The sequence below is a fragment of the Cetorhinus maximus genome, chromosome 3 (genome assembly GCF_964194155.1).
Source record: "Cetorhinus maximus chromosome 3, sCetMax3.hap1.1, whole genome shotgun sequence".
NCBI classification, from domain to species: Eukaryota; Metazoa; Chordata; class Chondrichthyes; order Lamniformes; family Cetorhinidae; genus Cetorhinus; species Cetorhinus maximus.
Genome location: NC_135881.1, coordinates 89,730,407 through 89,746,542, shown reverse-complemented (window position 1 = coordinate 89,746,542; position 16,136 = coordinate 89,730,407). Strand labels below are relative to the sequence as shown.

At 42.2% G+C, this 16,136-nt stretch overlaps 1 protein-coding gene across 2 annotated transcripts in view; it reads right to left on the bottom strand.

The window, feature by feature from the left end:
- LOC144678765 (tyrosine-protein phosphatase non-receptor type 3-like) overlaps positions 1-16,136 on the bottom strand; it is a 252,812-nt gene that overhangs the window by 9,966 nt on the left and 226,710 nt on the right. For both annotated transcript variants that reach the window (XM_078538644.1, XM_078538642.1), the window contains 2 exons: positions 8,069-8,220; positions 4,679-4,814 (listed from right to left, as the gene is read on the bottom strand). In XM_078538644.1, coding sequence (XP_078394770.1) covers positions 4,679-4,814; positions 8,069-8,220 — 288 coding nt within the window. The remainder of the gene's footprint in view (positions 1-4,678; positions 4,815-8,068; positions 8,221-16,136) is intronic.

The following is a 16,136-nucleotide window of genomic DNA, read 5'->3' as shown; positions in this document are numbered from 1 at the left end:
TGAAAAAGGCATATGGGACACTTGCCTTTATCAATAGAGGCATATATTACAAAAGAAGGGAGGTCATACTGGAGTTGTACAGAACCTTGGTGAGACCACAGCTGGAGTACTGTGTGCAGTTCTGGTCGCCACATTATAGGAAGGATTTGATTGCACTGGAGGAGGTGTAGAGGAAATTCACCAGTATGTTGCCTGGGATGAAACATTTAAGTTATGAAGAGAGGTTAGATAGACTTGGGTTGTTTACTTTGGAGCAGAGAAGACTAGACTTGGGTTGTTTTTGTTGGAGCAGAGAAGACTGAGAGGTGACTGATCGAGGTGTACAAGATTATGAAGGGCATGGATAGGCTGGATAGGGAGCAGCTGTTCCCCTTAGTTGAAGGGTCAGTCACGAGGGGACACATGTTCAAGGTGAGGGGCAGGGGGTTTAGGGGCGATGTGAGGAAAAACGTTTTTACCCAGAGGGTGGTGACGGACTGGAATGCGCTGCTTGGGAGGGTGGTTGCCTCACATCCTTTTAAAAGTACCTGGATGAGCACTTGGCACTTCATAACATTCAAGGGCTATGGGCCAAGTGCTGGTAAATGGGATTAGGGGTAGGTAGGCCTGGTGTTTCTCACGTGTCGGTGCAGACTCGATGGGCCGAAGGGCCTCTTCTACACTCTGTGATTCTGTGATATGGCTGCAGGGTGACCAAGGATGGGAACTGAACATCCAGGGGTATTCAATGTTTAGGAAGGACAAATAGGGAAAGGAGGTGGGGTAGCATTGTTATTAAAGGAGGAAATCAATGCAATAGTGAGGAAGGGTATTGGCTTGGAAAATCATGATGTGGAATCTGTTTGGGAGGAGATAAGAAACGCCAAGGGGCAGAAAACGTTGGTGGGGGTTGTCTATTGGCCCCCAAACAGTAATGGAAATGTAAGGGAAGGCATTAAACAGGAAATTAGAGACGGATGCGATAAGGGTACAACTTTAATCATGGGTGACTTTAATCTACATATAGATTGGACAAGTCAAACTAGCAATAATACTGTGGAGGAGGATTTCCTGGAGTGTGTACGTGATGGTTTTTTAGACCAATACGTTGAGGAACCAATGAGAGAGCAGGCTATCCTAGACTGGGTAATATCCAATGAGAAAGGATTAATTAACAATCTTGTTGTGTGGGGTCCATTGGGGAAGAGTGACCATAAAATGATAGAATTGTTCATTAGGATGGAGAGTGAAGAAGTTGAATCCAAAACTAGGGTCCTGAATCTAAATAAAGGGAGCTACAAGGGTATGAGGCACAAGTTGGCAATGATGGATTGGGGAACCTTACTAAAAGGGTTGACAGTGGATAGGCAATGGCTAATATTTAAGGAACGTAGGCATGAATTACAACAATTATTCATTACTGTCTGGCACAAAAATAAAACAGGAAAGGTGGCTCAACCATGGCTTACAAAAGAAATTAGGGATAGTATTAGGTCCAAAGAGGAGACATATAAAATTGCCAGACAAAGCAGCTAGCCTGAGGATTGGGAGCAGTTTAGAATTCAGCAAAAGTGGACAAAAAGATTGATCAAGGAGGGGAAAATGAAGTCTGAGAGTAAACTTGCAAGGAACATAAAAATTGACTGTAAAAGCTTCTATAAATATGTGAAGAGAAAAAGATTAGCAAAGACAAATGTCTTACAGTCAGATACAGGGGAAATTATAATGGGAAACAAAGAAATAGCAGGAGGATTGAACACATATTTTGGTTCTGTCTTCACACAAGAGGACACAAATAATTTCTCAGAAATGTTAGGGAACCAAGGGTCTATTGAGAGGGAAGAATTGAAGAAAATCAGTATTAATTAAAAAATGATTCTAGAGAAATTAATGGGGTTAAAGGCTGAAAAATCCCCAGGGCCTGATTATCTACATCCCAGAATACTAAAGGAAGTGACCCTGGAAATATTGGATGCATTGGTGGTCATCTTCAAAAATTCTATAGACTCTGGAGCAGTCCCTACAAATTGGAGGGTGGCAAATGTAACCCCATTATTTAAAAAAGGAGGCAGAGAATTACAGACCAGTTAGCCTAACATCAGTAGTGGGGAAAATACTAGAATCTATTACAAAAGACGTGGTAACAGAACACTTGGAAAGCATTAACGGGATTTGACAAAGGCAGCATGGGTTTATGAAAGGAAAATCATGCTTAACTAATCTACTGGAGTTTTTTGAGGATGTAACTAGTAGAATAGATAAGGGAGAACCAATGGATGTGGTGTATTTGGATTTCTAGAAGGCTTTTGATAAGGCGCTAGTGGGCAAAATTAAAGCACATAGGATTGGGGGTAATATATTGGCACGGATTGAGAATTGGTTGACAGACTGGAAATAGAGAGTGGGAATAAATGGATCTTTTTCAGGGTAGCAGGCAGTGATTAGTGGTGTACCACAGGGATCAGTGCTGGGCCCCAGCTATTCACGATATATATAAATGACTTGGATGAGGGAACCAAATGCAATATTTCCAAGTTTGCTGACCACACAAAACTGGGCAGGGTTATGAGTTGTGAGGAGGATGCAAGGAGGCTTCAGGGCGATTTAGGCAAGCTGTATGTGTGGGCAAACACACGGCAGATGCAGTATAACGTGGATAAATGTGAAGTTATATGCTTTGGTATGAAAAACAGAAGGCAGAGTATTATTTAAATGGTGATATATTGGGAAATGAATGTACAAACGGATCTGGGTGTCCTTGTACACCAGTCATTTAAAGTAAATAGGCAGGTGCAGCAAGCAATTAGGGAGGTAAATGGTATGTTGGCCTTCATTGTAAGAGGAGATGTGTCAGCTGTGGCTCAGTTCATAGCACCCTCACCTTTGAATCAGAGGGTTGTGGGTTCATGTCCCACTCCCGGAAACCAAGAAGAACTGTGATTGTACTTGAAAGAATTGCAATCTGTGACTGTTGATAACTCGAAAGAGTTTCATTGCAAGAGGATTTGAGTCCAGAAGTAGGGATGTCTCACTGCAGTTATACAGGGCCCTGGTAAGATCACACCTGGAGTATTGCATGCAGTTTTGGTCTCCCTTTCTAAGGGAAGTTATACTTTCCATAGAGGGAGTGCAGCGAAGGTTCACTAGGCTGATACCCGAGATGGCAGGAATGTTGAATAATGAGAGATTAGTGAATACAGGCCCAGTCGAACCAGAGTTTAGAAGGATGAGAGGGGATCCAATTGAAACGTATAAAATCTTAACAGGGCTAGTCAGACTGGATGCAGGGAGGATGTTTCCCCTGGTTGGGTAGTCTAGAGCCAGGGGCCACAGTCTCAGGATACGGGGCAGGCCATTTAGGACTGAGTTGAGAAAGAACTTCTTCACTCAGAGGGTGGTCAACCTGTGGAATGCTATACCACAGAAGGCTGTGGAGGCCGGGTCACTTAGTATATTCAAGAAAGAAATCGATAAATCTTTGGATATTAGGGACATCGAGGGGTATGGAGAGAAAGCAGGAATATGGCATTGAGATAGGGGATCAGCCATGATTGTATTGAATAGCGGAGCAGGCTTGAAGGGTTGAATGGCCTACTCCTGCTCCTAGTTTCTATGTTTGGGAGAAGATTCCAAGGTGAGGTCTTGGAGAGTGGAGATTGGAAACCCTCATGTGAAAGACGGAGCACAGTGAGACTGGTTGGCTCAGTGTGACAAGCGTCTGAGTGGGGGGTGGGGGGCTGGGGGGGCGGGTGGGCGGACACGGAGAGATCTACAACATCTGGCTTAGGTGGTATCTGTCACTTGGTTTCAGAGTGTGGTGCATCTGACCACAGGGTGCCTATTGTACATGGACTGCGCATTAGAGTATAAGACAGCTTTTGTAACTTCTGTCATCCTTACAAATCTTTATATACCAGCAAAGGTATAGTTGTGGGTGAAGAAGTTTTGTAATATAGTTAATCTTTTCTTGTTTAATAAATGTTTTATTCTTTCGTTAAAAGTTCATCAGCTGACTCCTGTGGCTCTGTTCAGTAGCTACTCTCCATGTATCTAAACAAATCAAATAAAACTTAGGATCTATCAAGCTGGGTTCCACTCTGGCATCAGGCTTGACCAGGGGTAACCTCAGCTGGAATCGTAACAGTGTCACTCCTGCTAAGCTTTTCCCAAAATTACTGCTGCGAATCTTAGTCGTCCTCCTTACAACAATCAGTTCAACTAACGATATTTTAGGTTGCAGTGCAATACTGCATTTAAGCTGACAGCAGTGGTGCAAAAAAGATGCCATAACTTTATATATTAAAGTAATTGGAAGTAATTTAAGGCAGTGTAGCATATTGATGCTTTACTGTACTGCAGCTTACTGTTGCCAAAGGCAACTTTATCATTTCCGGAAAACAGGAGACTATATCTGTGTAGCTTTTGTGCATCTCAAAATGACTTGCTTTAGTCATTGATGAGGGCATAGGACAAGGCTACATGCTCTGTCAGAGAGTGATGCAGGGTATAAATGGAACATAAAAAAGGGAAATAAAACAATGTCTAATACATGTATCTGAGGGAGAAGGAAGATAATAATCTAGCCAAAATTCATAATATTGTGCGCTTAAGAATTCTCTTGAATATTCCTTCTAGATCTTGAAATTTAATTAAAATAAATAGCTTCATTATTCTTGCACACTTATTATCCAAATCTTACCGATGTCTGTACCATCATGGCTCGCTGGTCTCTCATTGTTCTAACAATATCCAGTGGATATACAGGTTGGCTGTTTTCAATTAAACATATTGCTGTCTCCATGGCAATAAGGACACCAGTTCGACCAATTCCAGCACTGCAAAGAAATAAACAAACATTTGAAATGATGCACAGATTAGAGACAAAACAATTAATATGGTCAAGCCTTAAGCATAACTGAGCAATTTATATAAGGGTGACTGAATGAGTGATGGACCTACATATATAAAAACAAAGGTTTGTGAAACCTTATTACTACACAGCCTTATCATGCATACAAACATACGGATTGGAGCAGGGGCAGGCCAATTGCTCCTTCGTGCCTGCTCCGCCATTCAATGGGACCATGGCTGATCTGACTGTAACCTCAACTCCATATTCCTGCCTGTCCCCAATAACCTTTCATCCCCTTCCTTCTCAAGAATACCTCTGCCTTAAAAATATTCAAAGACTCTGCTTCCACCACCTTTTGAGGAAGACAATTCCAAAGACTCAACCCTCAGAGAAAAAAATTCTTCTCATCTCTGTCCTAAATGCATGACCCCTTATTTTTAAACAGTGGCCCCTAGTATTAGATCTTTTTTCCCCACACCGTCCCATCCCCTCCCTCCACCCCCACCAGGGCCGTCTGTGACTTGCTCATTTTGCTTTCTACTCTTAATGTCAACATTAGCACCTCCTTTAGCCAATATCACCACCATCAACACCCCTTCGACCTTTTGTTTATGACATCTTTTGCTATCTCTCCTTTGCCTCCACCTATCACTGGCCTTCTATCCAGCTTCACCTGTCCCACACCCCTTAAACAGTATATATTTCACCACATTTCTACTTCTCTTTAGTTCTGAAGAGGAGTCATGCAGACTCATAACGTTAACTCTGTCTTTCTCTCCACAGATGCTGAGTTTTTCCAGCAATTTTAGTTTTTGTTTCAGGTTTCCAACATCTGCAGTATTTTGCTTTTATTTTGGCTATATATGCTGGTGGGAATGGGTAAAATATCACGATGCTCCAGGTGTCATGGTCCTGTGGTGCAGGCTTGATAGGCCAACTGGTCTATTCCTTCCTGTTGATTTCATACCTGCTCCTTGGCCTGTATATTCTGGTTTGGGGGTACAGAGCAAAGGTACAATCGTTTCAGATGCAGCTTAAGCTGCCTGGCATGCCATGTTGCTTTCTTCCCATCTTTCTCCAAAAAATACAAATATAGGGGGAAAGTCATGGAAGTTGGCACAAAGAGTAAAAATAAATGTCACAAAGCCTTTTTAAATACCTGGGTAGCAACAAGGAAAAACAAAAAAAAGCTTTAGTAATAGCCCAAGAATGTCAGCATCATGGTTTTTAAACAATCTTCCAATGGGACACAGCGTTTAGCAACTCTTAAGTGCTCAGATTTTATGGACTGGAGTAAAAGAAGCAGTCCTGAACAGATGGAAGAGAAGAAAATAATGTGTGATGCCATTATGCACTAATGTGCATTCTAGTAGGCTGATGGGTGCTTTCTGTACAACTTTAAAACACTATCCTGCAATGTCCTCCTCGCTATCATATGGGGACTTGTGGCAAAACTGGGACAGCTGTCCCACGGTCTAGTCAAGCAACAGTCTGACACAGTAATGCTCCACCAATCATAGTTTACAGCCAATGTCCAAAACTCCTACATCATCATCCCTGCATAGCAGACCCAGCAGAGGTGGCGGCACAGCGGCATTCAGTCGGGAGGGAGTGACCCTGGGAGCCGTCAGTATCGACTCCAACTCCATGGTCTCATAGCATCAGGTCAAATATGGGCAATGAAACCTCTTGCTAATTACCACCTATCACCCTCCTTCAATGATGAGTCAGTACTCCTCCATATTGAACAGCACTTAGGAGAAACAGTGAGGGTAGTAAAGGTAGGGAACTTCAATGACCATCACCACGTGGGCTGAATAGGATGACTACTGACCAAACCCTGAAGGGCATATTTGCCAGGATGGGCTTGTGGCAGGTGGTGAGAAACCCAAGAGGAAAAAACCTTGACCTCATCCTCACCAATCTAATTGTCACAGATGCATCTCTCTGTGCAACAATGTCCTGGGGTTGAAATGATTGGCCTCCAGCAACACAACCATCTTCCTTTGTGCTAGGTATGACACCAACACAGTACTACATGCATGTTAAACAGCAGAAGCAGCACGTGACAGACAGCCTAGCGATCCCACAATCAACAGATCAGATCATGCATACAGTCCTATGATAGAGCATGCAGCAAGACCTGGACAACATTCAGGCTCGGGCTGATAAGTAGCAAATAACATTCATGCCACACAAGTGTCAGACAATTACCACCTCCAACAAGAGAGAATCTAACCATCTCTCCTTGACTTTAAACAGCACTATCATCACATAATCATCCACCATCAGCTTTCTGGGGATTACCACTGACCAGCCATATAAATACTGTGACTACAAGGACAGGTCAGAGGGTGGGAATTCAACTCACCTGCTGACTCCCCAAAGCTTGTCTACAAGGTATTTGCAACAACTCACCAAGGTTCCTTCAATGGCACCTCCCAAACCTGCAAACTCTTATTGTGTAGAAGGATGAGGGCAGCAGACGCATGGGAGCAATACCACCTGAAAGCTCCCACCCCAATTAACACACCACTCTGACTTGGAAATATATCATCGTTTGTTCACAGTCAGGAGTTAAAATCCTGGAACTCCTTCTCTTACAGTACTCTGGCTGTACCTACATTACATGGACTGCAGCAGTTCAAGAAGGCGACTCACCACCACCATCTCAAGGGTAATCAACGATGGGTAATAAATGCTGGCCTTATCAGCGATACCCACATCCCATGAATGAATAAAAAAAGTCACAAAAACACAATGTGGGCTAATTAAGCAAGGGTTCAAATACAATGCAATTTCCAATTAGGAAGGCCCAATTTAGGCATCTAAAATTGTAAAATTTACCTGACTGACTGACACATCGCTTATCCTTGAAATGACAAACCAAATTAATGGTATTTTATATCCACGAGACACCAGATGGAACTCATGCTAATAGAAGCACTTAAAAGCTGCAGCTCTAATAAACTTAAGAAACTTTAAAACAGTGTTATACTAGCCAACACTAATGGATACTATTAAAAGCTTTTTGCTCAAAACAACGGGATGTTAATTTAGTAAGGAAACCATGGCCTGCTGTAGCAGATGTCATCGTTCTCTACCTGAGGATAAGGCTTCATTATTGAGACAATAGAGGGGGTGTCAAGTATTCCTGCAGATCTACCTTGTAGCTGCAGCCAGACTCAGCAAGAGAGCGTACATAATTGTCTTCCCTGCTGAAAAGAAAATAAGTACCTGCAATGAACAATAACTGGCTCATTGTCTCTTCCGATTCTTTTCTGTCTCACACAAGTCACAAAGTCAAAGAAATCCGTTGAGTCATCAGGAACACCGTGATCAGGCCATGCTATGTACTGAAGATGACTGACAGCACGTTCTAGACCCGTCTGTATCAACAGAAAAACATAAACCAGTTCAAATTGATGATATTCTGTCTATATCTTGTAATCTATCAATATTTGCCTTAGGCTGTTGACTATTCTCCTCAGGTCAATATCTTAAGCAAAAACAGAAAATGTTGGAAATATGCAGTTTTGTTGTGATGCGATTCAATAAACGCCAGGAGACTCAGGAACAGGCTTCGATCGTTTATTCAAGCATATGCAGGGAGAGTCCGCCTTAGGCAGTCTAAGACAGTACTCTGTTAGCACATACAAAACCCATTTCTTATATATAAATTCAGTCACGCAGCCCTGTGGCTACACAATTCTATTCTTATCAACTTATAATCACGTGCTCAGTAGATGTCTCTGGCCTTAGTTACTTATTTTCTGTTTTTACATTTACCAGGCCTTGTTCTCACATATGCATTAACTTCCACATCTGGCCGCATCCCACTTTCAACACCCACTCCCTGACCTTGCCCTTTGTTCTAGTAGCTTGTTTATCCTGTCTTGAGTGCATCTGCTGAGTCTGCCTTCTAATTCAAATGTTATTTCTTACTTAAGACATTTAACTAACGATTTCAACCCTTTCACAGTTGATCTGTCAGAAACGGAAAAGAGAAAAGACAGGTGAACATTTCGGGTGGGACCCTTTACCAGAGTTGATTAAAGGTTTGATCGAAAAAAATATAAAAATCTATACACTGCATACAATACAGTGATTCAAGGATAAGTACACATCTACATCTTAAGATCCCATTGGAAACAGCGGAATTACAAAAGGGATTATCCTTGAAATTGCTGCTGTCCATGCTGCTATGATGGCAGAAAGGAGAATGAGTAGGTCATGATGAAAAACTTCTTATAGCTTCTGCTTTCCAATGGAAGAGGTCTCCCTGATCGATTACCTTTCTCAAAGGTAATCAAAAGGTTGTGACCTTCACATGGTCTCCAGAAGAAAGCATGCCAGCTCCCAAATTCCTGGCCTTTCCAGGTCAGAAATCTTCTTTTCCATTTAGGGACTCTTGTCTCCCAGTTTAGGATAAGTAGAAACATTAGAACAGAATATGTTCCAAAAATATATGCAAAATAGGAAAATAAAGTTCAATTTGACAGAAAGCATTGCAGAATAAAAATACTGCTTTCAAAAACAGAATATAATACAAAACGGTTGATGCAACAAAGAGAATTGAGATGCATTAAAAAGATCCTTAAAAGAAGCACGCAATCGATCTCCAGTCCTGGTTGCAAGGTGAGCAAGGCTAAGAATTGAATATTCGGGACACTTGGCATTTTGGAAGTTTAGGCAGAAAGGAAAAGGAGGCAGTGTAGCTCTGTGCATAAAAGGTTAAATCAGTACAAGATCTAAATCAATACAAGATCTAGAATCAGTTTGGATGGACATAAGAAATAGCAAGGGAAACAAGTTATTGGTGGGCGTAGGCTATAGGCCTATTAACAGTAACTACACCGTAAGACAGTATGAGTCAAGAAATAATGGGAGCTTTACAGAAAGGGACTGCAATAATCGTGGATGACTTTAATCTTTATACAGATTGGATAAACCAAACTGGCAAAAGTACCCTTGAGGACGAGTTCACAGAGTGTATCCAGGGCAGTTCTTAGAATAATATGTTGTGGAACCAACCAGAGAACAGGCTATTTTAGATCTGGTAATGTGTAATCAGACAGGATTAATTAATGATCTCAAGTAAAGGATCCTCTCAGCAAGAACACAAGAACAAAGAAATAGGAGGAGTAGACTACATGGCCTGTCGAGCCTCTTTCGCCATTCAATACGATCATGGCTGATCTTGGGCTTCAACTCTACTTTCCTGCCCCATATAGGAACATAAGAAATAGGAGCAGGAGTGGGCCATTCAGCCCCTCAAGCCTGCCCTGCCATTCAATAAGATCACAGCTGATCTGCCCCAGGCCTCAACTTTGTCGTGCCAGCTCCTCATAGCCCTCAACTCCCCGATATTTTAAAAATCTACCTACTTTCTCTTTAAATACTTTCAGTGATCTAGCCTCCACAACTCGCTGAGGTAGAGAATTCCAGACATTCGCTACCCTTTGAGAGAAGAAAGTCCTTTGCATCTCAGTTTTAAATGAGTGTCCCCTTACTCTGTAACTATGTCCCCTAGTTCGAGATTCCCCTCCTAGTGGAAACATCTTTTCAACATCTATCCTCTCAAGACCCCTCAGAATCTTGTATGTTTCAATAAGATCACCTCTCATTCTTCTAAACTCTAATGAATAAAGGCCCAAACTGTTTAGCCAACTTCATCCCAGGAATCAGCCTAGTGAATCTCTTTTGAACTGCCTCCAATGCCAGTATATCCTTTCTTAAATATGGGGACCAAAACTGTACACAGTACTCCAGGTGCGGCCTCACCAACACCCTGTACAGTTGTAACAAGACTTCCCTATTTTTAAACTCCAACCCTCTAGCAATACAGGCCAAAATTCCATTTGCCTTCTTAATTACTAGCTGCACCTGCATGCTAACCTTTTGTGTTTCATGCACAAGAACATCCAGATCCCTCGATTCCCTGAGAGACCAAAAATCTGTCTATCTGAGCCTTATTCTGGAGCTTTGGGCCCAGGCAGCTGAAGTCACAGCTGCCAATAGGGGAATAATTAAACTACAGTTGCGTTAAAAAGCAAGAATAAAAGAGTGCAGATATTTCTAGGGGTTGTGGGGCTGGAGGAAATTACAGAACTGGCGGGCTGCAAGGCCATAGAGGGATTTGTAAACGATAATGAGTTCTAAAATTGTAGACCAGGAGCTAACATAGTTTAGGGGTGGTGGATAAACAGGACTTGGTGCGAGTCAGGATAAGGGCAGTGCAGGCACAATAAGTGATCATAACATTATGCATTTTGAGGGTGAGAAATTTGGGTCTCAAACTAATGTCTTAAACTTAAATAAAGGCAATTACAGGGGTATGAAGGCAGAGCTGGCTAGAGAGGACTGGGAAAATAGATTAATAGGTAAAACAGTAGATAAGTAGTGGCGGGCATTTAAGGAAATATTTCATAATTCTCAACAAAAATATATTTCATGGAGAAAGAAAGACTCTACAAGAAGGATGAACTATCCGTGGCCAACTAAGGAATTTAAAGATGTTATCAAATTGAAAGAAAAGGCAAATACTGTTGTGAAGTTTAGTGTAGGTCAGAAGATTGGGGTAATGTTTAGAAACCAGCAAGGATGACAAAAAAACAGGAGGGAGAAAGTAGATTAAGTGAAAACTAGCAGGGAATATATAAGGAAAAACAGAATAAGAGCTTTTACAAGTATATGAAAAGAAAGAGAGTAGCTAAAGTAAACAGTGGTCTCTTAGAATTTGAGAGTTGGGAATTAATAATGGGAAAACTTTAAACAAATATTTTGTATCTTTCTTCACAATATAAGACACTGAAAGCATCCCAATTAATAGAAGAAAATCAGGGGACAGAAAAGAGGGAAGAGCTTAAAATAGTCTTTGTCAACAGAGAAAAAGTACTAGGTAAACTTATGGGGCTAAAGGCTGACAAGTCTCTTGGGCTGATGACCTGTATCCTAGCATCTTAAAGGAAGTGGCTACAGAGATAATGGATGTATTGGGTGTAATCTTCCAAGCTTTCCTAGATTCTGGAAAGGCGCCAGCAGATTAGAAAATCACAAACATAACACACTTATTCAAGAAGGGAGGGAGACAGAAAGTAGGAAACTGCAGGCTAATTTGCCTAAAATTTGTCATTGGGAAAATGCTGGAATCCATTATTAAAGTAGTAGTAGTAGGGCATACAGAAAATCATATTACAATCAAACAAAGTCAACATAGTTTAATGAAGGGAAATCATGTTTCACAAATTTATTAGAGTTCTTTTAGGATATAACAATCAGGGTGGAAAAAGGGGAACCAGTGGATGTAATATATTTAGTTTCCAAAAGGCATTCAATAACAAAATGTTACTGCATGAGATAAGAGATTGGGGGTAAAAGATTATCACAGATAGAGGATTGGCAAACTAACAGAAAACAGAGTTGAGGTGAATGGGTCATTTTCAGGTAGGTAAACTGTAACTAGCGGGGTACCACAGGGATTAATGCTGGGGCGACAACTATTTACAGTCTATATTAATGACTTGGATGAAGGGATCTAATGCATTAAAGCCAATTTTGCAATACAAAGATAGGTGGGAAAACAAGTTGTGAGAAGGACACAAAGAACCTGCAATTGGTTAAAGATAGGTTAAATGAAAGTGAAAAATCTGGCAGAGGAACATAATATGGAAAAATATGAGGTTATCCAGTTTGACGTGCAGTCACAATATAAAAGGTTAGCATGCAGGACCAGCAAGTAATTAGGAAAAGAAATGGAATGTTGGCCTTTATTGCAAGTGGGATGGAGTCTAAAAGTAGGGAAGTCTTGCTACAACTGTACATTGGTGAGACTAATGTACAGTTTTGGTCTCCTTATTTAAGGAGGGATGTATTTGCATTGGAGACACTTCACAGAAGATTCACTCGGTTGATTCCTGGGATGAAGTGGTTGTCTTATGAAGAAAGGTTCAGCAAGTTGGGCCCATACTCATTGAAGTTTAGAAGAATGAGAGGTGATCTTATTGAAACATAATATTCTGAGGGGGCTTGACAGGATAGTTGCTGACTGAATGTTTGCCCTCGTGGGAAAATCTAGAACTAGAAGCACAGTTTAAAAATAAGGGGACTCTCATTTAAGATGGAGATGAAGAGGAATTTCTTTTCTTAGAATCGTGGATCTTTGGAATTCACTACTTCAAAGAACTGCAGAGGCTGGGTAATTGAACATATTCACAGAATCACACAGTGCAGAAGAGGCCCTTCGGCCCATCGAGTCTGCACCGACACATGAGAAACACCTGACCTACCTACCTAATCCCATTTACCAGCACTTGGCCCATAGCCTTGAATGTTATGACGTGCCAAGTGCTCACCCAGGTACTTTTTAAAGGATATGAGGCAACCCGCCTCCTCCACTCTCCCAGGCAATGCATTCCAGACCGTCACCACCCTCTGGGTAAAAACGTTTTTCCTCACATCGCCCCTAAACCTCCTGCCCTTCATCTTGAACTTGTGTCCCCTCATGACTGACCCTTCAACTAAGGGGAACGGCCTCTCCCTATCCAGCCTGTCCATGCCCCTCATAATCTTGTACACCTCGATCAGGTCTCCCCTCGGTCTTCTCTGCTCCAACGAAAACAACCCAAGTCTATCCAACCTCTCTTCATAACTTAAATGTTTCATCCCAGGCAAATCTCCTCAGCACTCCCTCCAGTGCAATCACATCCTTCCTATAATGTGGCGACCAGAACTGCACACAGTACTCCAGCTGTGGCCTCACCAAGGTTCTATACAACTCCAACATGACCTCCCTACTTTTGTAATCTATGCCTCGATTGATAAAGGCAAGTGTCCCATATGCCTTTTTCACCACCCCACTAACATGCTCCTCTGCCTTGAGATCTATGGACACACACGCCAAGGTCCCTTTGTTCCTCAGAACTTCCTAGTGTCATGCTGTTCATTGAATACTTCCCTGTCAAATTACTCCTTCCAAAGTGTATCAGCTCACACTTTTCAGGGTTAAATTCCATTTGCCACTCATCTGCCCATTTGACCATCCCATCTATATCTTCCTGTAGCCCAAGACATTCAACCTCACTGTTAACCTCCCGGCCAATCTTTGTGTCATCTGCAAACTTACTAATCCTACCCCCCACATAGTCATCTATGTCGTTTATATGAATGATGAATAACAGGCGAGCCAGCACAGATCCCTGTGGTACGCCACTGGACCCGGCCTTCAGTCACTAAAGCAGCCTTCTGTCATCATCCTCTGTCTCCTACAACTAAGCCAATTTTGAATCCACCTTATCAAATTACCCTGTATCCCATGTGCATTTGCCTTCTTTATAAGTCTCTCATGTGGGATCTTGTCAAAGGCTTTGCAGAAATCCATATAAACTACATCAACTGCACTACCGTCATCTATACACCTGGTCACCTGCTCAAAAAATTCAATCAAATTTGTTAGGCATGACCTCCCTCTGACAAAGCCATGCTGGCTATCCCTGATCAAACCTTGCCTCTCCAAATGGAGATAAATTATCTCCTACAGAACTTTCTCCAATAGTTTACCTACCACTGATGTGAGACTCACTGGTCCGTAGTTCCCTGGCTTATCCCTACAACCCTTCTTAAATAGCGGAACCGCATTAGCTGTTCTCCAGTCCTCTGGCACCTCCTCCGTGGCCAGAGAGGAATTAAAAATTTGGGTCAGAGCCCCTGTGATCTCCTCCCTTGCCTCCCTCAGCAGTCTGGGACACAAATCATCCAGACCTGGAGATTTGTCCACTTTTAAGCCTGCCAACACCTCTAATACCTTGTCACTCCCTATATCAATCGGCTCAAGAACCTCGCAGTCTCTCTTCCCGAGTTCCATACCTTCATCCTCATTCTCTTGGGTGAAGACGGATGTGAAGTATTCGTTCAACACTCTACAGATGTCCTCTAGATTGCCCCCTTGGTCCCTAATGGGCCTTACTCTTTCCCTGGTTATCCTCTTCCCATTGATATGCTTATGGAATACCTTGGGATTTTCCCTACTTCTACCAGCCAGAGCTTTCTCATATCCCCTCTTTGCTCTCCTAATTGCTTTCTTAAGTTCCACCCTGCACTTTCTGTACTCCACTAATGCCTCCACTGATTTGCTCCCCTTGTACCTGCTAAAAGCCTCTCTTTTCCTTCTCATTGTATCCTGAATATCTCTAGTCATCCATGGTTCACTGGGCTTGTTACTCCTTCTTATCACCCTAGAGGGAACATGTTGAGCCTGTACCCTCCCCATTTCCTTTTTGAACATCCCTCACTGCTCTTCTGTAGATTTCCCCACAAGTAGCTGTTCCCAGTCTACCTTGGCCAGATCCTGCCTTATTTTACTAAAATACGCTCTCCCGCAATCCAAAACATTTTTTTGCAACTTGTCTATTTCTTTGTCCATAACAAGCTTAAATTATACCATGTTGTGGTCGCTATCACTAAAATGCTCTCCCATCACCACCTCAGCTATCTGTCAGGCTTCATTCCCCAGAATTAGGTCCAGCACTGCGCCATCCCTTGTGGACCATTCTACATATTGACCTAAAAAGTTCTCCTGTACACATTTTAAGAAATTCACTCCATCCAAGGCGTTAACACTATGTCTATCAATTAATGTTGGGAAAGTTGGAATCACCTAATATAATTTATTGTTTTTGCACACCTCCGCAAATTGTGCACATATTTGCTCCTCAATTTCCCGCTGACTATCTGGGGGTCTAAAATAAACACCTAATAATGTGGCTGCCCCTTTTTTATTCCTAAGGTCTACCCACAAAGCTTCATTCGATGCCTCCTCCAAGATATCATCTCTCTTTACTGCCGTAACTGACTCCTTAACTAATAATGCAATGCCTCCTCCTCTTTTACCCCCTCTCCTGTCTCACCTGAAGATTCTATATCCCGGAATGTTGAGCTGCCAATCCTGCCCCTCCCTCAATCATGTTTCTGTGATGGCTACTATATCATAATTCCACGTGTCAATCCTCACCCTTAACTTATCCGTTTTACCTGTAATACTCCTGGCATTAAAGTAGAGGCCATCCAGCCTTGCCTTACTCCCTTGAAACTTAATGCAGCTGTACTCTCTCTGACTTGATTGTTTTACTGTATTATGATGTGTCCCTATTGTGCTAACATTTTGTGTCCCCTCCCCTGCCGAATTAGTTTAAACTCCTCCCAACAGCACTAGCAAACCCGCCCGCAAGGATGTTAGTCCCGCTCTGGTTCAGATGTAGACCGTCTCGCTTGTACAGGTCCCACCTTCCTCAGAAACGGTCCCAGTGAT